The sequence below is a fragment of the Lissotriton helveticus genome, chromosome 2_1, assembly GCF_964261635.1.
Source record: "Lissotriton helveticus chromosome 2_1, aLisHel1.1, whole genome shotgun sequence".
Classification (NCBI taxonomy): Eukaryota; Metazoa; Chordata; class Amphibia; order Caudata; family Salamandridae; genus Lissotriton; species Lissotriton helveticus.
The window spans coordinates 768,485,954-768,513,255 of record NC_136059.1 but is presented as its reverse complement, the minus strand read 5'-3'; the positions used below and the strand labels follow the sequence as shown (position 1 = coordinate 768,513,255).

Sequence of the window (27,302 nt, the reverse complement as noted above, 5' to 3'; positions counted from 1 at the left end):
AGTCCACACCTTTGTCTTTACAGACTTTTGCAATACGGATTTTCAGAGTCTGATTATGTCTCTCTACGAGACCGGCTGCTTCAGGATGGCGTACACAATGAAACTTCCACTGGTACCCTAACAAAAGGGAAACGTGTTTCATGAGTTCAGATGAGAATGGCTGGCCGTTATCAGAATATACGACTCTAGGGAGTCCGTATCTAGGGAAAAATTCACGAACCAACTGCTTGGCAGTGGTCGCGGCTGTGTAATCTGGGACTGGATATGCTTCTGTCCACCTGGACAAAGCGCATACAACTACAAGGACATACTTGAAACCTCGACATCGCTCCATTTGAATATAATCCATCTGGAGGACCTCAAAAGGGTGGTCAGGGGGCTGGAAACCACCTTGTTCCACCGGGACACTTTTACCTGGATTAAACTGACAACATATCATACAGGTGCGAACTTTCTGCTTGGCTGCAGCTCGTAAATGCTTGTTGAACCAAATGTTCTGGATACTGTCTAACATAGCTTTTTCTCCTAAATGTGCTGGACTATGTGCGGTATTGATAATGACTTGAACCATAGAATCGGGGAGAAACCATGTGGCTCTACCCTTCGTTAACCATCCTTGATCTGTCTGGACCCCTCCTTGTTCAGACCATTTCTTGATTTCATCGGGAGTAGCATGTAACTGGATATCTATGACATCTTGTGTAGGGTCCTTAACTGTCATGCATTTAGTCGGATCTGGAGTATGTGTCATGTTAACTGGAATGTCTGGAGTCTGTGCTGTAAGCTTGGCTGTGCGGTCTGCTAGATCATTACCTTGGGAGATAATGTCAGTAACTGTCGTATGTGCTTTGCATTTCATGATAGCAATGGATGTCGGTAAATGTATGGCATCTAACAGAGCTTGAATAAGGAGACCATGCTGAATCTTGGTTCCATGAGAAGTCATGAAACCTCTCTCCTGCCAGAGTACTCCGAAGTCGTGTACAACTCCGAATGCGTAACGTGAATCTGTGTAAACATTAACTTTCAGGTTCTTGGCATGTATACAGGCTTGTGTCAGAGCGACTAGCTCTGCTGCTTGAGCGGACAGGGTGTCAATACGGTGTGTTTCAATAACTTCAGTGTCAGTAGTCACTGCATACGCGGCGACTAGTTCTCCTGTACTAGTTCTCATACATGAACCATCCATATAAAGTGTCAGGTCAGGATCTGGTAACGGAATGTCTGTCAGGTCTTGTCTTGGCTTTGTCGTAACGTTAACTACTTCCACACAGTCATGTGTGTCTGGATTTGAATTAACTGCTGGTAACAGTGTAGCAGGATTCAGGACGTTGCAGCGTCTAATTTCTATGTGTGGCTGGAACAGTGTCAATTCATAACCTGTTAAACGTGCAATTGTCAAGTGCTGAGTTTGTGTTCGGTTTAAAAGAACTTCTACTGAATGTGGGACTTGTACTGTCAGGGAATGTCCTAAAACTATGGAATCACTTTGTCTGATAGCTAGTGCTGTGGCTGCAACTGACTTGAGGCACGCAGGCAACGCCTGGGCGACTGGATCTAATGTGCTAGAAAAATAAGCACAGGGCTTGTATTGTCCTGCTTGATCTTGTGTGAGAACAGATAATGCTGTACCTTCGCGTTCAGTAACAAAAAGCGTAAAAGGCTTACTGTAGTTCGGTGTAGCTAGAACTGGAGCTTGACATAGGGCTTTCTTTAACTCGTTGAAACTAAGTGTATGGTCAGATGTCCAAGGGAGGACAGTCGCTACGGCTGCCTCCTGTGTCGTTAACTGTATCAGTGGCTTGGCTAGAAATGCATACTGGGGAATCCATTGTCTACAATAAGAAGTAAGGCCGATAAAGGCACGTACCTCCTTCTGGGTTCTGGGCTGGGGAAGACTCGCTATTAACTGGATACGGTCGGGTGTCAACTGCCTACCCCTCTTGGATAGCAAGTGTCCTAAGTATACCACTTGCTGGACACAGAATTGAAGCTTCGAAGGTGACACCTTGTGCCCCATCTCGGCTAGAAAATACAGAACTGTAAGTGATGCTCGCTCGCAAGCACGTTCAGAACGGGCAGTGATCAGTAGATCATCGACATACTGGAGCAGGGCAGTGTCAGTTGGCATGTGAATGTTGTCTAGTTGTCTCTTGAGTGCTTGACTGTAAATACTAGGGCTTTCTGTGAAACCTTGAGGAGCGCGTGTAAACATATAGCTCCTTCCATTTAAACAGAATCCGAAAAGAAACTGGCTGTCTGGATGAATTGGAACACTAAAAAATGCATTCTTGAGGTCTATGACAGTGAAAAACATGGCTTCGGAATCAATGGCTGTTAACAGGGAAGAGATATCTGGAACAACTGGGTACTGAGGAATAATACATTTATTAAGCTCTCGTAAATCAATCACTAATCGATATACTGGGGGTGCATTCGGATCAGTACGTTTCATGACTGGAATGATCGGAGAATTGCATACATTGGAGTCAGTTTCTACAACTACTCCTTGAGCCATGAGCTCGTCAATAATTTTGGATAAGGCTGCTACAGCCTCAGGTGGCAATCTGTACTGTCTGATTCGGGGTAACACTACACCTGGTTTGAGAGTCACACGATGGGGTGTGATTTGCATGTAACCTACATCAGTTGGACCTTGCGCCCATAAATGCTGCGGAACATTAGACAATCTTGAATCAAAATCTCGTAATACATAGTGACCCTTAAAGTCACGTAGGAACAGACGTATTCCCTCTGGGGAACAGCAAATAACTGCACCTAACTCTTTCAGTGTTTTAATGCCTAATAGATTTTCTGGACATGACTTAGTAAGTAACAGATCAGTAGTACGGGACAATGGACCTACTTCTAGAGTAACTGGCTTAGATATCTCATTAACTATTGGCTTTCCTGAAAATCCAAGGGAAACATTTCTTGAGCCTGAGAGCGGAGCCCCTGGAACTTCGGCATGACTAATTGTGGTCCTACTTGCCCCTGTATCGATCAAAAACTTTCTGTCTTTCCCTAATACTTGACTGTGAACATAGGGACCTTCTTGATCTACAGGTATCTCGATGAGAGGCAAGCCTACCTCCCTCTCTAGGCTGTTTCATGAATACTGCTGGTACTCTGGATACTCAGACTGTGCATACTGGTACATCTGTGATGTGACATGCTGTGTTGCAGCAATAGGCTGCGGTACTGTAACTGTCTGTTGTGCATTCTGTAGCTGAGGAATCTGTGAAACTTGTTCTTGTCTAGGCGGACGTGGTCTTTCTTTAGTCTTACCAGTGGCTATGTTGTGTTTCAGAACTGCACACTCGTTTATAAAATGACCTGGCTGTTTACAATAATTGCAGTTCCCTTTAACGGGAGCTGCAGGATGACTGACTTGATTCGGACCCCTCTTCTGACTGTCTTGAGGAACAGATTGTGCAACTAGCACTTTCATTTTCGTGTCTTTCATACGTTTTCTTTCGTGTTCTTGCTCTTCCCTGATTCTATTCTGGTGGTACTGGAGCATCTGGAGCATCTGGGACGGAGTATTTGCTTGCCAGGTGCTTTCGACTTTCAAAACTCGATTTTTAATTTGTGGGCTTGAATTCTCGACTAATTTGGTGACGAAAAGATGAGGGTATGACTCACTACTTGTCTTGAGACCACTGTTGATACTGAAACATTTCTCAAATCTAGAATAAAAATCACTAATATCTTCATCTTGTTTCTGTTTACAGGCTGAGATTGCATCCCAGTCTTCTTTCCTTGTTGTCAATAATCTGGGTAAAACTTGAATCAATAATTCTGGTAAATCTTTACATTTATCTCCGAGACCGGTACCTGGTACTCGTGCCTTGTCTTCAGCTTCTAGAGCTGCCCAATCGATCTTTTTCTCTCCCACCTCCCATTCTTTTTCCTTTAACTTTTCATACACCCCTGCGGGTAACAGGACCTTCAACATTTTAATGATATCGGGGTAGGTGTATTCTCCCATACGGAGCATGTCTTTTAATTCTCTATGGAACCCTGCTGGATCTTTGTCATGACAGGGAATTAATTTCTTCATTTCAAGGAGTTCCATCTTTGAAATCGGAGTGTATACAAACACTCGTTGCATTACGCCACCCGCCCCTTGGACTGGGTGGACTTCTCGTAACGGATTCTGTCTGTCTATGTAGAATGATTTACTTTCTGGGGGTGAGACATGAACAAAATGCGGGTTCAAAAACGTTCTATATTTGTGGCGCTGTTCTAGAATGACACTAATTAAATCGGTACCTAGACCTCTCCATCTATACTGGAGTAACTCGTTCAGGACATCGTGTAACGGGCCTGGATCAGAATGTTGACCCTCATACAGAGTAATGAGGTGCTGGATCATATACATACCCACCAGTCGTTGCTCGGCTGGGGGCAGTTTCAGAAACATTTGTGCCACTATTTCGTCTGGAAAAGTGGTAGAATCAGTAATCCATCGGACTGCTGATCGGGCTAGTTCTTGTTCATGCATGGTACTTAATTCACTGTAACCGATTCGTGATTTCAGAATATGATCGGTAGCTTGAAATACTTGTTCTAGAGAACCTAGTTCTGGCGCTGTATGATGAAAAATAGACTTGTGTTCTAGGCGTAAATGGCGATCTGGAAATCTAGATTTTCCTACATATGCTATTCTGGCGGGATTCTCGTTCTCTTCCTCTTCCGGATCAGAGATACTTTCTTTCTCGCTTACTTGTGCTGCTTTACGCTGGTCGTGTAACCTTATTATTTCTTTACGAATTTTCTTGTACATACTCTCCATGGCACTGACGGTCTTGTGCTTACCCTCGGCTATATTATCACTCCACCTTGTCAGGATTCTCATTTCGGCGGGATCTTTAGACGGGTAATCTTGTTCTCTTATTAGACAATTGATCAGGAACTTTAATATCATGAGCTGAATCTCGGCTTTCCTTTGAGACATAATCTCGCCAATACTTTCTGGATCATCCCCTGTACGGATGAAACGATATATTCTGTCTAGATCTTCTTTCATATTCGGTAAGGTGACTAGATACTCGGTCACTCTCCTTACACGTAAGGAATATAAAACCATAGTATATTCGCCTGGGACTGGATCATAGACACATTCGTTAAGGGCTTGCCTGATTTCTGTGACAGACTTATTACTTTTAGGAGTACGCTGTGATGCTTGAGCATGTAATTCGAGTGCTGATAAACGCTTGTGTGGCGGCGGGGTTTGAGGAGTAGCTCCTCCTGCGGCCCCTAAACTGGAGTCGTCTACTGAGGCTCTACGTCCTGGCAGAGTGGGAAATGGAACTGTAGGCTGGACCGGGGGTACCGTAACAGGTACTCCGGTGTCTGGAGGAGCGGGAAGTGCCTGATTTACAGGGACTGGCGGAGCGCGAACAGGATTTGCATATTCGGGGACTGTGTCGTCCAGATAGGACGAAATAAAAATATCAGCTGCGGTCGGTTTGTGACGTAGCTTGGTCGGAATTAATGGTGGCGGGAAATTACTGGATGCCTCTGGGGTCGCTTTTGGCACTCCTTCGGCAAGAAGAGGATACATACCCTTAATAAGGGCATGCCTCTGTCTGTCTGACTGTTCTGCTTTGACTTGTTCACCTATCTCGATTAATTCTCTTTCTTGGGCTCGTTCTTGGGATTCTCTACTTGACTCTAACTTTCTGACTTCCTTTTCCGTTCTTCTATGCGCTTCCTTACGCCATAACTCGATGGCATCTTTCTGTGACTGTCTGGCTTTCTTTTTCCATAATGCTTCTTCTACTCGCATGATACATTCGGCATCCCATGTACCCGATACGGGCCATCTATACTTTTCTTCTAACTGTTTGGTATACTCTACCCATAAATCTAGATACATTATGGCGCTTATGCCATGTTTCTGATACATAAAATGACCTGGACTGTCCCTAGGTGGGACAGGAACCGCTTCCTCTAACAGACCCTTTCTAGTTTTTAACTGACGTAACTTGGAAAATATAGGCATGACTGAACTGTAATCTGGACAAAATACAATACACAATAAAAACACGAAATCACATCGCACTCATACCACAACAGTAAAATACATGAAGAACATTTATAAATAACAGTTCGGACAGAATATTACCTGGAATACTGAGAACAGAAATACAAGAATTTTCTCGAGAACGGAACAGACTAGAGTTACTGGATGCACTGCTGTAACAGTACGGAACATACTGGTCCCATAAAGGGACGCATCAGGACCCGTATCCACCTAGGTGAACACTTCGTTTGTGAGTCTGGGCACCACCAACCCACGGACCAGGAGTCAATTTAAATTGGTCCTGTCTAGATACTACCCCAGCAATGGTACTCACCGGGCAGCACGGAACGGAAGGCCTCGGACTGGACTGGACGACGGACGACGAACTTCGGACTTCGGACTTCAGTTACAGGTGGGCCTCCGGATACCTCGGACCTTGGACTCTCGGCTTGGGCTCTGGTCGGGACTCGCCGCGTTCCTCCACCGTCTCGTTCGGATGCTGGACCGCCTCCTCCGTCTCCTCCGTGGGCCTGAGGGATACTTGAGCAGAAATATCTGCCACTGCGCAGAAGAGTTCCGTCACGACTGCAGAGGGTCAGGGGGTCGGCGTGGCTTCACCGACGCGTGGGGAAAGGGCAAGTCCCTATTCGGGCGCCATTATGTGGTATATAAATAAATAATACCGGATCTATTTTTGGATGAATGAATGAATAACAGATAGCTCAATAAAATAAGAATCAAGATTCGAGGTAGTAGGAGTTTCTGCAGGTTTATTACAGCATAAGGACAGGATCAGGACAACCTGCATAGGAACAGAGTGACAGGGCCCAGCAGGACAACTGGGGCCCAACAGGGGAAAAGAGGCCCAGCAGCTGCTGGGGCTAGGTCTGGGATGAGCGCGCTAGCTTTTAATAACAAAACATTGACTTATATACATAGCGCAAACACATAGTATTACATTGCAGTAGGCGTAGCAGTGGGTGGAGCAGAAGGCGTGACGCGTAGCAGTCGCGAAAGATAACAGTAAAAAGAGGTGTAACTGGGCGTATACATAGACATGTGGTGCAAACGTAACAGAATATGTCATGAATGGGCGGAAACATAGGAGGGGGCTACCTAAGGAGCCGGGACCTCTAACCTAATGGTGCGCGAAAACTGGCAATGACGTGTTACTGGGAGAAGCTGGGGCTATGAACTCTGTGCTAGGAGCAGAGACTAAAGTCTGGAGGGTCGGAGCGACATGTACCTAAACCCTATCTGGTATCTGATGTTTAGGGAACATGTTGATATAAACTAGAAGTCATGAGGGGAGAAGCTAACTTGATTCTAAGACTGGACCATGCATTATTCTACATGTAGTGCGTGATGAGGAATATTAAATGACCATTAATACAGTATTTCTCTAACATGGAGACGAGAAGGCTAGACAATGACGGAAACTATTGATGCAGTTCAGTAGCTTAGGAATGCAGAAGGAGGACTGAACTGATAGCTGGGACTATAACATACTTTTGGCAGACTCAGAGGCAGAGCCAAGCTGCACCGGGCACTGCGAGGCAGGAAGTAAGTGAAAGGTCGAGGATACAGGTGGGGGCTGTATTGCTCCTCAGCGAGGCTTTCAGGAGACAGGAGCTGAATCCAGGGTCCGGGCCCTTTTGAGGCCTGGAAACGGGGACTTTATAATGGAATAACGTGCACACTGAGAAACGTGGCAACATTACTTTACATAGGCCTGATATTCGTAGTATTCACGAGGACTGGAAAATGACATACCAGAGGTGGACACAACTGGAATTGCGTCTTTAATCGGACATGGGGAATAACATATGCATATTGGTCATGCACACATAACATATGATGGATGAGGCGTAGGGACACAGAACATGGCAAAATTTACTTTTCCACAGCGCGCTGCCTCACTTGACATTCGGTAAGCTTGCTGACACTTCTGTACAGTTACACTTCCAGTCTTTGATCGCATGCTTAAAGGCTTTCCTCCGCAGCACGTATTAATATTGGACACTGCACTCGGATGATCATGGTTTGCTTTGTTACCTTCGCCGGCTTGTCTCGTTCACCATCCGTTTTAATGCACATTTAACCATTTTTTTATCGTTTTTTTACTGTCTCGTTAAATACCTGCTCTCCTATCCTATATTAGACTCACCAGAGCGCTTTACTTTCACACCAGTCTCAGTTTCACATCGGATCACGCATGCTTTACTTTCACCCCCCTTCACTGCTCTATGAACCTCGTGGTTGCGAGCTCCTTCCTGACATCAGTGTGTTTATTTTCAGATCAGTCACTATCCCCTGATGAAGGGCCTAGCCCGAAATGCATAGGGATGATGTACCGATGAACGGATGTAATTAAATAGTGAAATTCACTTCTACCTTGCAAGATCGTCACTATGATGTAATATGTGACTCTCTGATTAAATATACTTCCAAAAAGGATTACCATTGATTACGTTCATTCTACATTGCTAATATTTTGCAAAGAAAAAACAATACAGGAGTCCTTACTCCGATTGGAGTGCCATTGGAGACAGAGTCATTAACCCATTGTCCATAACAGAAAGTGATTTTTCCAAATTAATACGGTCAATTTCTCGTATTTTTTCTGCTGTTTCAATTTGTGTTTCTTTCCAAGCTTCGTTGTATACCGCATATATACTGGGCGCTATGAAACGTTTTTGACGCTGTTTGCGTGGTCCCGTTATGAAATCGCGCAAGTCAGCACCTTCTTTAAGTAAAGTCAAGTGTTGCTTAATTTCTGCCAGTGTGGATGTCTGTAGCCATTCGAGGCAGAGTTTTCCTACACTGTATGTTGTTACTATCCCTGGATGTTGTCTCTGGGAGTATCTAGGGTCTGGCCTGGTCAATTTGAACCCCTGTATTTTGTTCAGGAATCTATCCTGACAGTTATTTGTGTCTGTGGGCCAGATCAACCATTTCTTCCAATCAGGATGTGTTCTGTTTTGGTTAAAAATATGGGATACGTCTATCTCAACATCTGTAGTGCTGTTACTATCAGGTGTTGGTTTTGGAATAGACGGTTTGTTTAAGTCTTTAATTTTGGCTAGGCCAAGACAGGTTGTCTGTTGAATGGTATCATTCAAGAATATAATTTGTTCTGGGATCATGCAGGCTCTAAATAATGATTCTAAACCTTGGACCTGCCAATCTTTGGTACCCTAGATGGTTTTTGTTTCAATATTGTTTTTCCAAAAATCAAAACCAAATGTAGTCATTTTTTCAAAAAATGTTTCTGAATAGATTAATTTAGTGTTTGTCAGCACGGTTTTCATTCCTGTCTTATTTAACAGTTTGAAATAAAACGTTTCTGAATCACTTGTGTTAAACCCTGAGAAGTATGGGAATTTATCAAAAAATGTTTTTGAACTGCCTTTTGGTGGAGTTGCACAATGTTCCCATTGATTATAATTAAAAACATTTCTAGGCTGAGCAGATTTATGCAAATAATGATTAGCATAGTGATTATAGCAGTACATCCGTTCATAATTTGATGAACCCTGTAAATAATCATGTTCTGTAAATGTTGCTGACATAACTAAATCTGACATCATATCATTAATACTTTCAAAGTCCCAATCATCAAAGAATGTGCTCGGTTTTACAAAGTCACTTAATGAAACCTTGAATTGATGTAGATACTTCAATAGCTCGACCGGGCCATAAATATCGTATTCTGTTTTGTCCCAAGCTACCCCACCGGGTATTGGATTGGCTGTGAAATTTACTGATGATAGTTCTCTTTTCTCAATGTGGGATGACTTGTGTGGCTTTAGGACCAAGTTGATGTTCTGACTTGCTGTGTCCATTGTACTGTATTTTCCCTCAATGAAATGTCCCAAGCACAGTACCATGATGAGCCAAAGCAGGAGGAAAAGTACACCTAGCACAAACCAAAATGCAATCCATGGAGAAATCAGATAGGTTTCTTTGAGTTGATGAAAGAGTTCTTTTGCTTTGTCTTTAAAAGTCTTTGTTTCTGTTGGCAGTTCCTCAGGTTCGCTTGGATCCTCAGAAAAGTCATCGAAATTGATGAAGTAGCCTGATGCAGTTCTGTCAATTGTTGGAATTGCTTCCGGATTTTTATTTGCTTTTGGAATTTTCTTTGTTTCATTAGCATAGTCTGAGGCTACATCGTTGTAGACAGGTGTTTCTTGACGAGCTGTTGCAATTTGGGCTTCAAGAGGCACAAATTCCATGGCATTATTGCATAGTCCTTTATTAATCACTGCAGGTTTATCAAATGTGATTAGTCTCTCAGTTTGAACCTCTTGGATTGTAGCAAGGTTTGGTCTTCTGCTACATCTTGGGAGTCCACTGGGCCTACTACTTATTATTGGCCACATGATTGTGGTTTAACCAGGTCAATGGATACAACGCGGTTCTCCTTTTTACCAGCAAGGGGCGGTAGTACAACTGATCTTGTACCATTGACAGCTAAGACAGGTACTGTTTTTCTGTAAGAAGGCCCAAATTCCTTCTTTACCGTGATCTTCTCTCTGACCAGATCCCCAATCTTTGGAATCCAGACAGGCCTTGCTGGGACAGGTGGTTTCTCTTCAGTGGCTGTTGGCTGTTTTAGCTTTATGTTGCTCAGGTCTTTTCTTGTTTCATTTAAGTCCTGTAAAATAGCCAAACGATCTTTGATATCAAAGCATTTTTCTTCTACCACTGAAGTCTGACTATCGAGGTCCTGAATATGCATTCTAGTCCCGAACAATAGTTCATACGGACTGAAACCTTTTAGAGAATTTCTTGGCAGATTGTTAAGACTACGTTGGACACTTGTTAAATGTTGGACCCACCCAGTACCCGTACCTAATACCCTTGCCGTTATAGATTGCTTTATGTCTCGGTTTTTTCTTTCCACAATCCCGTTTCCCTCAGGATGGAAGGGACAAGAATACCGCAATGCAATGCCCATGCTGGTCATGGCCTCCTTATAAGCTCGAGAGCTAAAAGCAGGACCCTGGTCAGAATGTAGCATGCCAATTGCGTATGTGCCGATATAGACTCGCAAATCTTTTATAACAGTATTGGCGTCAGCCGAGCGCTGGTGTCTACATTTTAAGTGAATCTAGTCTTAAATAATATACATAGGGACGCATGTTTCCGGTTTAATCATGCGTATAGATCGCCTTATGCTCTCTATTAGGTGTTCTGGCACTACTTCGGCCTGTTCGCCACTGCGATCTCTGTTGCAGTTTTCACAATTTTTTGCAAATTTGTGATTATCTACGCTCATTCCCGGCCACCAGTATTCTGATTGTAATTCTGTCAGAGATTCCTTGATCCTCTGATGCCTTAGACCTAATCCCATATGTGCTTCTTGTATTAAGAAGATAATCCTGTTCGTGTTTGGAATTACTCTATCCCCCACTCCAGGAATTCGAGCAAAAGGAACGGAGTTTGCATTGATTATGTATGTATACTTGAGTGGATAGTTCACGGGTAATGCTGCACAGTCGCTTTTTAAACACGTTTTTACCGCCAGCATGGTTTCCCCGTCTATGTATTTTTCTGACCGCTTTTTTGTGGCTACGGAAGCCGGATTAGTTGCTTCCGCTGTGGCTGTCTCAGCCAATGAATTCCCTGCAGCGTGAACGCCATCACGCTGATGACTCAGTGTATGTATCACGTGAGTCTTTTGTAGTTCTTTCTTTACAAGAACTACTTGTCCCCAAAGCGATTTTTGCTTAATTGTGGCACCTGTGTCATCTTTGTAACCGTTTTCAACCCATTTCTGCAAGTCTTCGTTGTATGATTTGATGCAGGAATGCGAATTGCACACTATTAGTGTCGGGAATTCGCGATCCGCAATGTCGAGCGCCATTTTTAAAGCTATTAATTCAGTTTGTTGACCTGAATTGTCTTTTACAGATTGTGACATTGTTACCAGTGGCATCAATTTACGTCTGCGCCACCTGCATTTGACAACCTCGCGCGTAGCGTTGTAGGCTTGTTTTCCCCAAACTGAGGGTTCTGCATAACTGTTTGTGTATATTACGCAGGCGTAAAGTTGTATGGGCAGAATGTCGCCAGGCAGAGGATATTCTTTCTCATATGTTAGATATTTCAATTTTTTCATTTCCGGGTCAAAATAGTATTTCACTTTTTCTGTAGCAAGAGAATTTTCCCATTGTATCCATTTTGGATCTAATGCCACGGAAGTTAAATTACATGGGCTTGTTAATGACTCGAAGGCTGATTCTGCTGTTAAGACAGTAATCCGTCTGCCTTCGGCTTGGGCACTTTCTTTTTCTACAGCTGTTTGAACCGCATTTACAAAATTTTTTGCAAGGCTGAATGTTTTTTCAGCTTGTGAGTACAAGTGTGATTTGTATGCTATTGGTACCTTTTCTCCCTCATTAGAGGTCAGGTACGTGAATCCGCATCTTCCTGGGATGACTCGGATTACAAGGTTGCGTGTATTATCGCGAGTTTGCAATTTTGTTTTTTGTTAACATGTCTGTTTGCAATTATCTCAAAATTTCTGTGTGTTTTTGAGTACAATTGATTGGTTTAAAATCTGGTTTTATTAATTCATAGAGAGGTTTAAACCCTCTCTGCATAATTTAGAATGTAAGTTCTTCAGAAATTCAGGAAACCTAGAATTGATTGTAAGTTTCTCAGCGTTTTTGGTGCTTGGAGCACAGCACACTTTTCTAAGAAATGGTCAGCTAGGCTTTTGCCTTCACTTGATAATTCATATCCTAAAAACAGGACAGTCAGATGGGCAATTCATGACTTTTTAAAGTTGAATTTGTAACCCTCTGCTGCGAACCCAAGTATTATGGTGTTCACTCTTTTCAAGTGAGTATCCAAGTCATCATCTGTGAGATAGATGTCATCGACATAAGATAATGCCTCATCATCATACATTTGTAGTAACTCTGTTACTCTTGCTGAGAATAATCCTGGACTGTTCTTGAACCCCTGTGGGAGTCGACATAAATGTGCTGCGAGCCCATTATTGAGAAAGCGGTCAAATACCTGCTTTTCAGGTGCAATGTTTTGACAAAAGAATCCATTAGAGATGTCTAATGTTGTTTTGTATTTTTTGCGCACAATGTTATTCATTAGTGCTGCACTGTGTGAGTTTTGTACTGCAAATGTCTTGCAACATGAGTTAAGGTGTCTGTAGTCCAAAACTAGACGATATGAATCGTCTGGCTTGGAGACAGGAAACAAAGGATTGTTCATTTGTGAGGTGCATATTTCAATCACCCCCTGGTATTCAAGTTGATCTAAGATCTTCCTGACCTGTTTTTAGCTTATTGCTTAATTGGGTACTGCCTTTGTGCAGTTGGTTGACATTTTATTTGGATTTTGTGAGGAGGAGAGTCCTCATCCCATCCTACATGATTTTTATATAAAGCAGAAGCTTGGGCTACTGCCCACTTTCTTGCAAGTGTATATTTTTTATGAATTGGAATGTGATTTGAGAAGGCAGGCATAATCATTTCTTCGCCACGAGGGCACTCCCTGACAAACTCTAGTGGCCAGTCCTTTTCAGCTAAAAGGATGTCATAGCCCTTGGAAAGGTTATCCCAAAATAGACCCCTTACTTTCCTAGTCTTACTATACGTAATGTTATCTCGTATATTTTATGAGGTTTGCTAACTCTGTTGTCTGCAGTTTCCACTTGAATGTATTCATTCGTGTCCACTGTCTCCAGATGATTCATCAGGATCTTGCGAGCTATGGTCACTTCTGCTGCGCTGTCTAGCGCTGTCTGGGCCCACTCTCCGTTTTTCAGCTGTGTCCTCAGGATCCTCGGCATGTTTGACTATTTTAATGCTGGCTACCTTCTTTTTTGGAAATTGTAATTTTTTACTTTGATGAGCAGGTTCTTTGTCTTTGGACTTGACGTGCTCTTCCCTTTGTTCTGACCGTCCTCTTCTTTCCGATTTCTGCGAGGAAGTCTGAAAAGATCGAGAGGGACGTGTATCAATATCTTGATATCTATCAGGTTTCTTTAGATTATCCCTATTTCTAAGGTTGTATCTTTTCTCAGAGGGCTCCCTCTGGGGAGACTTGTGTCCTTGGTCCGGAGATCTTTCTCTCCGCCGAAGAGACTTTCCTCTAGACTGGAATCTTTTTTCATTGGGAGTGGACTGTTTATTTCCATCCCAGCTCTTTTTTGGAGTGTTTAGATTATTTTTAATGAATATCTTTTCAGGATTTTCAGTTAGTTGGGGTTTTACTGGTTTCCCACCCAAACTATCTCTTCCTAGTTCTTCATAGGTTTTTTCTATGATTCTGGCAAGTTCAAATGGTTGTTCTGCTATATCTGTTTCTTTCAATTTTTGGCGGATCGCCACAGATGCTGCTTCCCCTTTTATGTTGGCTAATAATATAGCCGAGACCAGCTTGAAGTCTTTTAGTAATTTCATACCCAGAGTTAAAGCAGGTTCTGGACCGTATTCATTTTGAATCTGTCTTAGCACATCGGGTATTACCGCCATGGACGGAACACCATGTGTTTTTGTGTAAATGGAAGCAAAGACTGTGCTCCAAGTGTCACAGTCCTCCACATGTGGTGCGATCCCCATTGGAAGGCAGATAGTCAGAATTCTGTGTTTCTCAGTAGGGGTAGTATCCGGAAACACTGCCTCTATTTGAGTGATTTTTTGTGCTAGCCAGAATGGAATTTGTTCCTGTTTAATTGGTACTTTACCCAGACATGATTGTATGTTCTGTGGTGTAATTTTGTTTGTGTTCCCCTGATGAGGGGTCAGCTGTGGAATGTTAATAGCTGGTTGGACTGTTGAAGTCCGCATTACATATTGGACTAATTGTCTATGAATTTTAATCAGTTGTTTTAGCTGTACTAAAAGTTCTGATATTGACATTTTTTCAATGTCTGGATGTGGTGTGTAGCTGGCTAGAACCGGCCACGTTGCTCCTGGTCTACCTAGTGGACCAAGCCTGGTGATATGATTATTATGTTTTAGGGCGCCTTTAAACCAGAGCAGGTGCTCTTGGTATTTTAATGGGATTTCCACCTCCTCGAAAGGAGTGTACTCTTCCGGGTGTTCCTCTATTTTGTAATAGTGGAATTCATGTGTGACAGCGTTTGCTGCTGGAAAGTTTATCCATGAATAGAATACCTCTGTCTGCCGATATTCATGTGCCTCAATTACGAATATGACTATACCACCTCTCGATGTTAGTCCATTCTCTATTAGTTTAAGAGTTATGGTTTTTCTTATGTTGACCGGAATGAGTATTGCATCCGGGTCGGTCTGTAGGAGACTATTGTCAACCTCTAGGAGACGAGCTGCTATTCTAGCTGTCTCCCTCTCTTCTTCAGTTTCTGACATTTTTACTGACAGAAAGGTTTTTGTTGCAGATCAGGTTTTCAAGGAAACAAAGATTAGGTGCACAATATTTTGGAACACTGTATCCTTCAACGTTGAATAAACAAAAAACCATACATAGAAATCTCTTCCTACTAAGTTCCGGCGGATTTTAACCTTTGACCCACTCCAGACGTCTTTAGAGTATTTACGGGAGAAAGGGTCTGTGTGAAAAAGCACGACTGAGTTACTCTAACGTCTTGCGTTAGATTTATCGCCTTACCAAACGTTGGGCGCCATGGTAGTGTAGTTCCTATAGTCCCAATAGGCTCTGCGCATTGGAATAATATATTCAGCAGTGTAGACGTAGGACTGAGGTTAACTAGGTCTCTACTGACTATATTTGACTTAAGTTTTTGCCAGCTAGCTCAGAGGTCACTAGAAACTTTCTCGAATAAGTGAGGAGTTTTACCTCCCTGGAAAGACAAGAAGGGATTTAGTTTCTGACAACCATAAAACATGACAACTTTGCTCTCCCTGAATAAGAGTGTATCTCTAGAGTTGTGTGAAAACAAAAGACAGCTATTTCACTCAGTCAAAGGTGCGTACTTAGTTTCACCAGAATGCAGAGAAAAGAGAGACGGGCGTTTTCAATAAAAGGTGTTATTTATTGAGCAGTCTTCTTCCTCATGCAAGAGAAATGAATTGCCACGATTGTAATGCTCATGGTAAAGTAAAGTGCGTACAGTAAAAGCAGGATTATAAAATAATACTGTAAAAGCATTGATATGGTTTCTTAGCCATACGATACTTTAAAATAGATAAAATAGATAAATACATATATACATTGACTAATCGTACTCAACTGGTGCTTCTAAATACGCCTACCCCGGTGTACCTGACCTAAGCCTAATACGTGGGAGGGAGGAAGTAAGTAGCAGTTTAAGTTAAGCTTGTTTTGCCAAGAATCTGACTCAAGAATTCTCTGTAAGGGTTTAGTCAGTTCCGTACCTGGGTAATAGAAAGCAGGAGGTCTGGTATCTCTCTCTGAGGACTCGATATCCCAGCAACCCGCAAAGGTAGGCTGGAAACGCCGGAGCTGGATTTCTCGGCAAGAGAAAAGACAGCGTCTTTCTCAGCGCGTCAAAAGGGAGGGGCAGCGTCCTTGGGCTCTCGCTTCAGCTGGGCTCTCGGAAGTAGATAGCTGCTCTGCTCCAGATTCACCACCGTGTGTTTGCTTAAGGCAATGTTGGTATATTTATACCTGAAAGGTGCCTGGGTTTGACGTAAGGTTGGACATAAGACATCAATAAAGATGTCACTAAGAACTGGCCGTTCTTACAGTGCTTTACAGGAGTTCTAGGACAAAATCAAAACAATAGCAAGGGGGATTTCCCAGGTTGCTGGAGGCTTGGTTTTGTTTAGAGAACTCGGTGTGCTTACTAGGGGGCCGGAGAAGTAGTCTTGCTTAATGTGACAGCACGTGCTACGACTGAATTATGGATATGATTATTATGCCGTTGTATGGATATTATTGATTATAGCCGGACAAGGGCATGAAATGGGAATATCGATTCAGGTTTCCTAGATAACACACTACAGTATCTTTTAATTATTTAATTTAACTCACAAATAGTACGTCTGGTCCATAAAAGGAAAAAAGGAAAATAGAAACAGTGAACACCAATGTGTGGCAATGTGTGTGTAATAGTGTTTTATGTAGCTGTCGGAGGAGAGCTTCTTAAAGGACGGGAACCGTCACTCACCCGTGGTGGACATGCTTCATCACTGGGTTCCCACCTCACACATATATTTGGCCTTCTGAAGACAGTTTTACTCACTACCCTCTCCGCCTTTCACGCCTCTACCACGACGCCTCATTTTTTTCAAAACACCTCAGCTCCTCCCATCTCTTAGGTGAGTTGTATCCCACACCAGGGACCTTGACCCTGGTGCCACCCAATATCTTTATTTTCCTTGCTCATAATTTAAGGCATAACAAACCCCAAGGTTTGGACCCATATCACAGATTGCAGGGACTGAAAGAAACTCTCAGGAAAAGAATTCAAAAGGATCAGCCAACCTCCTTATGAACCAAATTCAAGTGAGATGGCAGTCGAGGAGCACATAATCGAGAAGGAACGTAAGATGAAAACACATTCATAAACCTCAAAAAAGGAGAAAAAGGCGACATCTGAAGAACAACCAGCTCAGTAACAAAATGTTGTGGCTGGTATCAGAAGTGTCATAGAAACATTTCCAACAAGGTACAAAACATTCTCAATAGCGAAAAGCAACAACAGCATCACAAAGGTAAGAAGCAGATTAGACACAGCTCAAGCAGTGGCACAGGAAGAAAGTCGGAAAAATAATCCATCCATAGTCAAGATACAAACAAAGTACAACCACAAGGAACCTTGAAAGGAAGAGAATTGGCAAGAACCCTTCTTTCCCATGCATAGCGAGAACTAGCACAAAATAAGTGCTTCTGACTGTAGGAAAGTAGGATCTGCTTTATGGTTACCTCCACTTTTTGCTGGTGTCAGTATGTTTTTCTTGACTAGTCTGACTGGGATCCTGATAGATAAATAAGGCAGATGCTCATTGAAGGAAGGAAACCTACAAGTACAATTTGAAAGGTTGAACCAGGTTGCCAAGAAGGGTGTAGGTAAAATGCAGCGACGTATACCATACACAGGGCCAGACAACCATATGGGCAAAATGCACACAAATATATAACTGAAGTAGAAGACATCTACAAGAGATCCACTTGAGAGATGGGGGTATGTATATATATATATATATATATATATATATATATATATATATATATATAAAATCAAATTCTCTTCTTCCTCACGGTTAAAAAAAACACAGGACTCGTAGGGTTTCTTTTAGTTGTTTATGGGTGGCTTGCATGACCGGTTTCGGCGTCGTGCCTTTTTCAAATGCTGCATTCCCAAATGCGTGTTGCCCGCTTGTAAATATCTTTATTAGGCTCCGCCTTCCCAAGTGGTGGTTGGCCCACCTGCTCCTCATTCGCACTGCTCCTCTATTCTCTAAGATGCTCCATGATTCTGCGAGCTGCTCCTTCGGTGCAGGTAAGCGGAGACCACACGCTGGAAATCTGTTTCACAATTTAAAGTCCCTTTCTTTCTTCCATCTCAATGGAGGGTCAAGGAGAAATCCAAATACCTTGGTTAACTTCAAAACAGTTCCCATTTGCGAAAGGGTCCCGTGATGGCGTCATAGGCAGCGCGATATATAAAATGAAATTCTCTTCTTCCTCACGGTTAAAGAAAACACAGGACTTATAGGGTTTCTTTTAGTTGTTTATGGGAGAGAGAGAGAGAGAGAGACATATACATTGACGATAAATGTATTCAAGGATAAATCTGCATATAAAAAACATAAATATTCCCCTAGACACACAAGTCATGCAGGACACAGCAAAAGTGCATCCACGCCCATGAAGGTAACCCACATCCTCTACTAGTTAGTGGGAGGACGAGAAGTGGAGGAACGAAGGACACTTCAAGGACAGAGGTAACCAAGGAAGGACAGAGAGAATACATCACGCCGTTCTAAAAGAAGAAGTTATGACAGTAACTGAAGTGGAGACAGAAAGACAAGCTGGAAAACAGCAACACAATGCCACATAAGTGTAGGAAGTGGAAGGGTATCACCCACTACAGGAAACAAGGGCAAGAGTCCAAGAATCAATTACACTGACTCAGGAAGGATACCAGCAGGTGGTAACAGGTTAATCAAAGAATAAACAGCATGTGGAAAGTCAACCATGAAGAAGAAGAAAAAGACTAGGGTGAAACAAAGAGCTGGCGGAAAACTAAAGGCAGCACATAGTCAACTTTGACTAATCACACATTGCCCAAACCATGGAAGCATGAGTAACAGGTAAGAAACCTGACCAAAGCTCCATGAAAACTTGATAAACAGGTAATTATCCTAACCAAAGCTGTGGACAAAAACTGACAGTACAGTGTATGAGGGGAACAAGCCCCAAGAAGGGGGAAAAAACAACATTGGATGACCGTTCAGAAGCAGCAGAAATACATAGTTGGACAGAAGACGGGATATGTCCAAAGAAAAAGTAATGAAATACCCCCACAAAAAAGGGTGGTAAACAGAACCACTCCCATAAAAAAACATCACCATGAAAGGCGGGAGTGGCATACAGAGCTGTGGGGGGAGAACAGTATCTCCACCTATGGGGAGGGAGGAAAGATGCAGAAAAAAAGGGTAAAAATAGCCTCCCGTGAAATAAGGATACCAATACAGAACTGAAAAGAACAGCAGATACAACAGCTAACCCACAGGTGAGAAGGCTGACCCCCCTCACAGGAAGCAACAGCAGTGACTGTAACCCAATTAAGTAGGTAAGAACACCTAAAGGTTAATAACAGAATACCAAACTGCTCAAGATAAACAGCATAAGGGGCATGATAAAGTAGACAAGCATTTGCAATGCAATAGGTCTCGCATTATGAAAGTTTGAGCTATTGGTCTTGTAAATGACAATTTTTTTATTTATGTGTTGATTTTGAAAATAGCTAAATTAATAGCTTTGTCATTTTCAATGCCAATAGTTATAACTTTCGCACATGTGACGACTATAGCATTTGTAATGCAACATGTTTTGTATTTACGTGACTTAGATGTATTGATATTACAAATAGCAACGGCTTTTAATTTTTTAAAATAATTAATACTTAAATAAAAGTGATTGTAATTTATATTGGCAATAGCTTAAACGTTTGTAAATAACGTTTGTGAAGATTATGTTCAGTGTATTTTATTGTGATGAAAATCCAAGAACAGAAGTGAAATAACATCTTTTTGTGACATTTGTAATAAAGCTTGAAACATTGAGAGAACATAATTGAACCAGTTGTTGTTGAATGGTTGCACAGATTGATGCTGTGGTGGTGCTGAGTGATGCTGTGGTGGTGCTGAGTGATGCTGTGGTGCTGCTGAGTGATGCTGTGGTGCTGCTGAGTGATGCAGTGGTGCTGCTGAGTGATGCTGTGGTGCTGCTGAGTGATGCTGTGGTGGGTTCTCTCTGCAACTGCACTCTGCAACTGAATCTGCACTCTGCACTCTGCACTCTGCACTCTGCACTCTGCACTCTCAATCTGCACTCTCAATCTGCACTCTCAATCTGCACTCTCAATCTGCACTCACAATCTGCACTCACAATCTGCACACTGCACTCTGCACACTGCACTCTGCACACTGCACTCTGCACACTGCACTCTGCACATTGCACTCTGAATCTGCACTCTGAATCTGCACTCTGCACTCTACATATGGTATGTTATGCTTACATACGTTCCATATATTATCCATGTATATGCCACATTTAGTTAAGAATATATGTTCTGTTTAGTTACATTACTTTGTTTGTATACCCTTTTATGCTGCTCTAAAGTTATTTCAATGGGTGAAATGCGGAGCCTGGGTAGCAGGAAGGAGAAGATAAGAGTGCATCGAGTGCGGACTTGTGAGCAAGCGCCTTAAGCCATCAGGATGCTACTTCAAGGCACGTAGACAGGGTCGTAATACCCAATGATACTCGTAAAGGTAGCTACAAAAAATGGCGTTAGGTTGTGCACACACCCTGCAAAGATGCGTGTAGCGCCTGAAGTCACAAGTTGAACCTGGTGTTGTTCGCTACAATAGACGATAGTTATCAGTGAGGTTTGTTCCACCATGAAACGAAAGTTGGCTGCCGAGAGTAACAAGGCAGTGCTGGGAGGGGGGCTGCGCACCAACTGAAGTGCTCTGGTTGCACGGCCTGCGGCCATGTGAAGTGTTATCAGTGAGGTTTGTTCCACCATGAAACGAAAGTTGGCTGCCGAGAGTAACAAGGCAGTGCTGGGAGGGGGGCTGCGCACCAACTGAAGTGCTCTGGTTGCACGGCCTGCGGTCGTGTGAAGTGATAAGCCTTTGAAGTATGTCACGGCGCCTGAGGGGAGAGCAGAGAGGAGAAGAGAAGGCTCGTGCGGGCAGAAAGGACGGCCGTGGGAGGTGGGAGGAGAATTCGGCATGGCTGGGGAGGGGGAGGAGAAATTAAAGTAAAGGCTGTGTTTGCGGGGAGAGAGAGGGGAGGTGCTGGTGTGGGAGGAGTGCTGCTACCGCCTGGGGGAAGCTGGCTGGGGAGGGGGAGGAGAAATGAATGTAAGGCTGTGGGGAACAGAGTTTATGGCCCAAAAGCGCGTGCCTGTGGCCACGTGAACTTCAAGAAAACCGCAAGGAACGAAGCCCTTGGTTTGACGAGGATTTCGAGCACTTGAATTCTCGCTCCTCAATGCGCTTGCGCGCATTGTAGGTCACGAGACCTAAAAAAAAATCCAGATCCAGTCTGGCACCTGGGGATAATTCAAAGGTAAGAAATCTGTGGCTAGATGTCTATCAGATTAGCATATTGCACTCTACACATCGGCACATATACTATATAGAGAGGATACATACCTGGTAACTGTGTAACACAGTTCAATATATTGCCACTGAGGGGTTCTGGTGACATCACAAACCAGAAGGCTAAATATCAAGTTGTTTGCAAATGTCACCAGAACTTCGAGAAGGCAATACAGGTTGATATAATATGCTATGCACTTTGTATTTTTTATATTATATTTTGGTGGATAGTTAGCTTGAAAAAGGTGTTTATTTAACTATGGGAAATGTTTATTGAAAATTGTAAGTGAAATGCAAGACTGTATAGTTTTATTGTCCTTAGTAAAAATAAGTTAACAATAATTATGCAGTTAAATTGAATGTTCGAAAAAATAACCCAAGTGTTCTCTGTAAAAGCAACATGCAGCTAAACCATGGGAAGTTTTATTGGAATTAAAACGTTTAGGTTACTTTTACTTTTCATAAACAGACTGTTGAGTAAACAATAGACAATGGTCAAGTACAGTAGAATTATTCTATTCTTGGGCTGCAGCACTTACCGCATAATAATGGATTTACCACACTTGTCAACTTATTTTGGTACATCAAAACAATTATTATTTAGCGCTAATGGATCAAAATAATACTTCTAGAGAATGTGCTGCACAATTTACTACTTCTTGATGCATAACCAAAATAACCCTGCTTCATAAGTTGGTTCTCTATTGCCATATAATACTGGTGGCCTTGGAAACAGTAAAGAGCTGCAGAGTTTTCTGGGGGCTGTCATTACGGTGATTAATCTCAAGTTTCACAGGGACCCTGATATCTTTTTCCATATTTCAGGGGTACGTTGCTTTTATACACTGCATTTTTTGCACGATAAAAGAGCACTCAAACATTTATTTTACATGCTCTGATGCTTTTATTACACATAGTACAGTGGCATAAAACCCGTATTTCACAGGGAAACATGAAATATGGGCAAGGATATACAGCTGGCTGTGAAACATGGATATTATCATTATAATGGAAGCCCCCAAACCACTGAGCAAAAACTGCAAATTATGCAACACGTTCTCGATCAGTATTATGTTTACCATCTGCAACAGAAAAAAAATATTTGTGGTAAAATCTGCAAAATCTGAAACTTATGTGCCAAATGCAGTAAATCCTCAATAATTCGGTAAACAATGTCCCTTGCAATTGTACGTTTTTGTATTAACAATGTATTCAAGAGAGGTGAACAAAGCTGAAACATTCTAATTCTACACACTGCCCATTGTTGACTGTAATTTGAAGAAAACAGCTTTTCAAGCTTAATGCCACAAAACAGAAAATACATAATGGGTCACTTTGTAATTGCCCAATGTAGCCAAGTAGATGTTCTAGTGACATCATAAAATGTATAAGTCACCAGAACCAGGAAATTTGAATATAGGACCATATTATATGTGCTACTCATTATGCATGTTTTACGTGACATCTTTATTTTGAGGTAGTTAGCTTAAAAAAGCTGTTTTCTTTAAAAAATTCAGATTGAATTAAAGAAAATGGTGAGGGCCAGTGGATTTCAGCTACATTTGCCTTTTATTGTACGTGGCAACATTACGCCAAGCTAAAAGTAATGTGGCACACCCCAGCTGACAGTACAGTGTTTTTACATTAAATGGTGCTGTTCCGGGCGTACTTTCAGCGCTATTCATGAATGCTGTCTGAAGAAATAGCTTTACCACACTGACCTTTTCTTCAACATTTTTATTCATGCTGTTATCGTGATTTTGGGACTCTGTCTATAACTTGTGCAGCGGATAGTCTGGAGCATAGGGTGAGACCGTGTTGATGTTCCAGCGCATCGTGCTTAATGTTATTTCACCCGTGTCTCCTCAGTGACATTATCCGCCATTTTGAAGCTCTTCACAGCGCGAATCTATAGGTCAGAATGTGATGAAATTAGCGCGTTTTCAGACTAAGCCCTGCATATGCTGACGCTTCTGCTCATGCTGTTTTTCAACTTCCTCAATATTGTCTGTACAACCTTTAATGCTTTAATGCTTTACAGATTGCCTTGCCTACTTTTGGTCATACTATTAAGTTCTCCTCAGCAATGATGCCACTGTACTACCTGTGCACCTACTGTTCTCCATTCACCGCCTCAGGAGCTTCACGTATGTTTCTTTAACATAAATTTTTGGTTTGTCATCGCAAATTGCTACTGGATCTCCTCAGTGGTCATCTTCCATCTGTGTGCTGCTCCACAGATAACTGAATTGCCTCTGACATTTTGTTGCAGTTTAATTCTTTATTTTATTTTTTGTTACTGCTCTGACTTTTGACCCATATTTACTATACTTTACGTCTATGGGCAAACTGCGCAAACCCAAATTTGTTTTTGTGCCTTCCAACTCTGCCCAAGTGTCAATCACTTCACTCCCAGATTCTCCAATTGCTGAAATACAAATGGCTGGCGTAACATCTAATCGCTCTTCCTCTACTCACTACATCCACCAAAGCCTCTCCTCCTACTACATCGACTAAGCGCTTGAAACATGATCCTCCATCTCCTGAAAAATCACCCCCTGCTATCTCTATGGAGTTAATTTTGGAGGAAATTCGCGCTTTATGACCATTGGTAGAGGAAACTAGTAGTGATATGCAGCTCTTGAAGGAAAAGTGGTCTTCCATGGACTGCAGACTTACCTCTGTGGAACAACAAGTTACGGAAATTCAAACCAATTCTCAACGCATCTCTGCTTTGGAAAAGTCTGTCCAGTCTCTTTAGCAACATACAGAAGATTTAGAAAATAGGAACAGGAGGAACAACCTTCGTATTTATGGATTACCTGAATCTCTAGAGAGTGATGATCCTGTGTCTTTTTTCACTTCTTTTCTTCCGAAATTACTAGATATGCCTCCTACTACTTCTCTTAGTATTCAGAGAGCACACAGACTTGGTCATCGTTCATCTACTTCATCAAAACCACGTGGAGTCATTATTCTCTTCTTGAAATTTACAGACTTACTTTCAGTCCTGTCTGCGGCAAGAGCCAAACGTCAAGTCTCTTGGCTTGGTCAGAGAGTGTTTATTTCTCAAGATGTCTCCAATGTTACTGCAAATCGACGGAAGGAGTTCCTGAATCTTCGCGCTCCTTTGAGAGCTCTTGGTGCTAGATACGGCTTATTCCATCCATGCACCTTCAAGGTCACTCATCAGAATCGTACTTGGACGTTTTTGGATCCTAATGAACTTAAGAACTTCATTCATATTCAATCTAACAGCAGCATGGATACCTCTACGCTTCCTACTGGTTAACTGATTCGGCATTTACATTTGTTTGTTTTCCTGTTTCTTCTTACAGGTGTTTCTTCTCAGATTTAATATGAGATTTTTCAGCATTCCGTTATATATGTTTACTTGTTGTTTCCACTGTATTACCCTCTCCTAATGTTGTTTTCTTCTTATCATTTGTCTTCAGATTTTCCGATACAGGTTCGTGCTCCTTGATCCCTTAATTTGTGTGGTTCCTATCCCTTGGCTTCCTATTTGTGTCCTGGTGCGGTTGGACTCCTGTTCTTCGGGTGGTTCGTCTTGTTAAGTGTCGCTATTCCAGAGATGGGCTGCCGCTATACTAAAGGCTCTACCACCATAAGTGGCTTTCTTGATCCTGGGTATATTGATGAGGTTAGTGGAGGAGGATCGAAGGGTCCGAGTGGGTTCATACCATTTGAATTTGTTTTGTAATGGTAAGGGGCCCATCCCATGCACTGCCTTAAATACAGTGCATAGGGATTTAAAGAGGATCCTCTGACGTACTGGCAGCCAATGTAGTTCAGCTAGTGCAAAAGTGGTGGAGGATCTTCGTCCTCGGGAAAGTGCCATTTTGGCTGCTGCCGCCTGGATGTTCTGAAGTCTGGAGATCAAGTAGGCAGGTAAGATGGTGTAGCAAAACAGAGTTTAAGATTCTGTTCCACCCCCAACTGCCTGAAAACGTTGGAAAGCGTAATCAGCATGAGCGACAAACAGATGTTGACCACTGAAAGAATAGTGCATCAAGGTGGATTGAACAGCCTCCGAAAAACCAGAGTTGAGTAGCCAGACATGACAGCGAAGTGCCATTGAGGAAGCTATGGCTGGCCCGACAGGATCTGTGGTATCCATGCCAAATCAAATGAGCAATTTAGCTGCTTATTGGCCATCATGGAATAACTAACTTAGATCCTTTTGTTTTCCTCTTCAGGTATGTTCACTTCAGTCATCCGTTTGGATATGCACTGTCTCTTCTTCTCCTGCATCTTTTTCTTCCTTGCTCTTTCCCCTTCCTTCGCTTTCCTTTCACCTTACCTCTCTTCTGATGTCACTTGCATTCCTTCTTTATTCACTCCAATTTTCCTTTAATTTTTCATGCATTATCTCTTTTTCTTCTTTCTTTTTTCCCTCTTTTCTTTCCTTTCCCCTTCTCTTTTTTCTTCGGTCTTGCTTTCTTTTTTCTAGCTTCTTGTTGTTTTCTCTTTTCGGCTTTATGATGTTTATAAACTTTTTCGCAAGTTTTGTTGTTGTCACATTTATCTTGTTTGCAAATTTAGAGTTATCTCTTGGAATGTAAAAGGTTTTGTTAACCCCATTAAACGGCAGAGTACTTTCTCATTACATTTTTTTTTTTTTAAACGATCAAGGATCATGTAAACAGTAATTCCAGCGATAAAAATTTCCATCAAAACAAAATACAGAATATGATTTTGCTGTTCAAACTCGGACTAAATTGTGAAATACGGCTCATAATCAATATACAGTTTTTGTTCCAAGCCTACATTTGTATGCTATGGAGTTCAGTCGCTTACTTACTTTACCAAGCAGCTCCCCTAGTGTGACGTCTTCATGATTCAAAACCCATTTCTTATCCTGCAGCAAAGAAGAAAGCATTGCTTAGAATACAATATATTTTACCTAGTTTAAGAACAGCCTAACTAGAAATTGAGCACTACAGAACCTAGGTAAAACATTTTCGATATATTGTGACACAACATCATTTTAAAACACCACATAATAGAACATTTCCATCAGTCAACAGACGTTTCACACTAATGGCGCACATCCACGCCATTGATTCAATTTGACACTATCCCTTTTACATATTGAATGCTACAATAATTAAGGAGCTTAATCGAGTCACTAATAAAGGGTAATCCTACTCCAAAATGGAAGATAAAATTCGAGCAAGCGTGGGAGCAGATACTAGTCTTTTACAAAATGTGCCCTACACACGCCGCAACGCTCTGACATCCACCATGCCCTAAATTACTGCCCCATGTGTGGCAATAGCTTTTGCTTTGGCTAAGTAGATCTTTAACATTTCTGGGATAGGTTTTGAGCCTTATTTGTTTGAGAATCTAAAAATGGCCACAATACTGCCTTCCATGAATTTATCTCTATCACCCTGCCCTTACTAATTAGTTTGCAGTCGAAAAGAACTCCCAAATAGAAGAATGGTGGATACATTTGCCTATTTCCTTTAAAC

The 27,302-nt window shown here is 42.2% G+C and overlaps 1 protein-coding gene across 1 annotated transcript in view; it reads right to left on the bottom strand.

Annotated features, from left to right (window-relative positions):
• The window catches only part of FER (FER tyrosine kinase), a 1,039,778-nt gene that overhangs the window by 326,513 nt on the left and 685,963 nt on the right, over positions 1-27,302 (bottom strand). Inside the window, exon 13 of the mRNA XM_078675464.1 lies at positions 26,630-26,686. Within this exon, the coding sequence (XP_078531590.1) occupies positions 26,630-26,686 (57 nt within the window). The remainder of the gene's footprint in view (positions 1-26,629; positions 26,687-27,302) is intronic.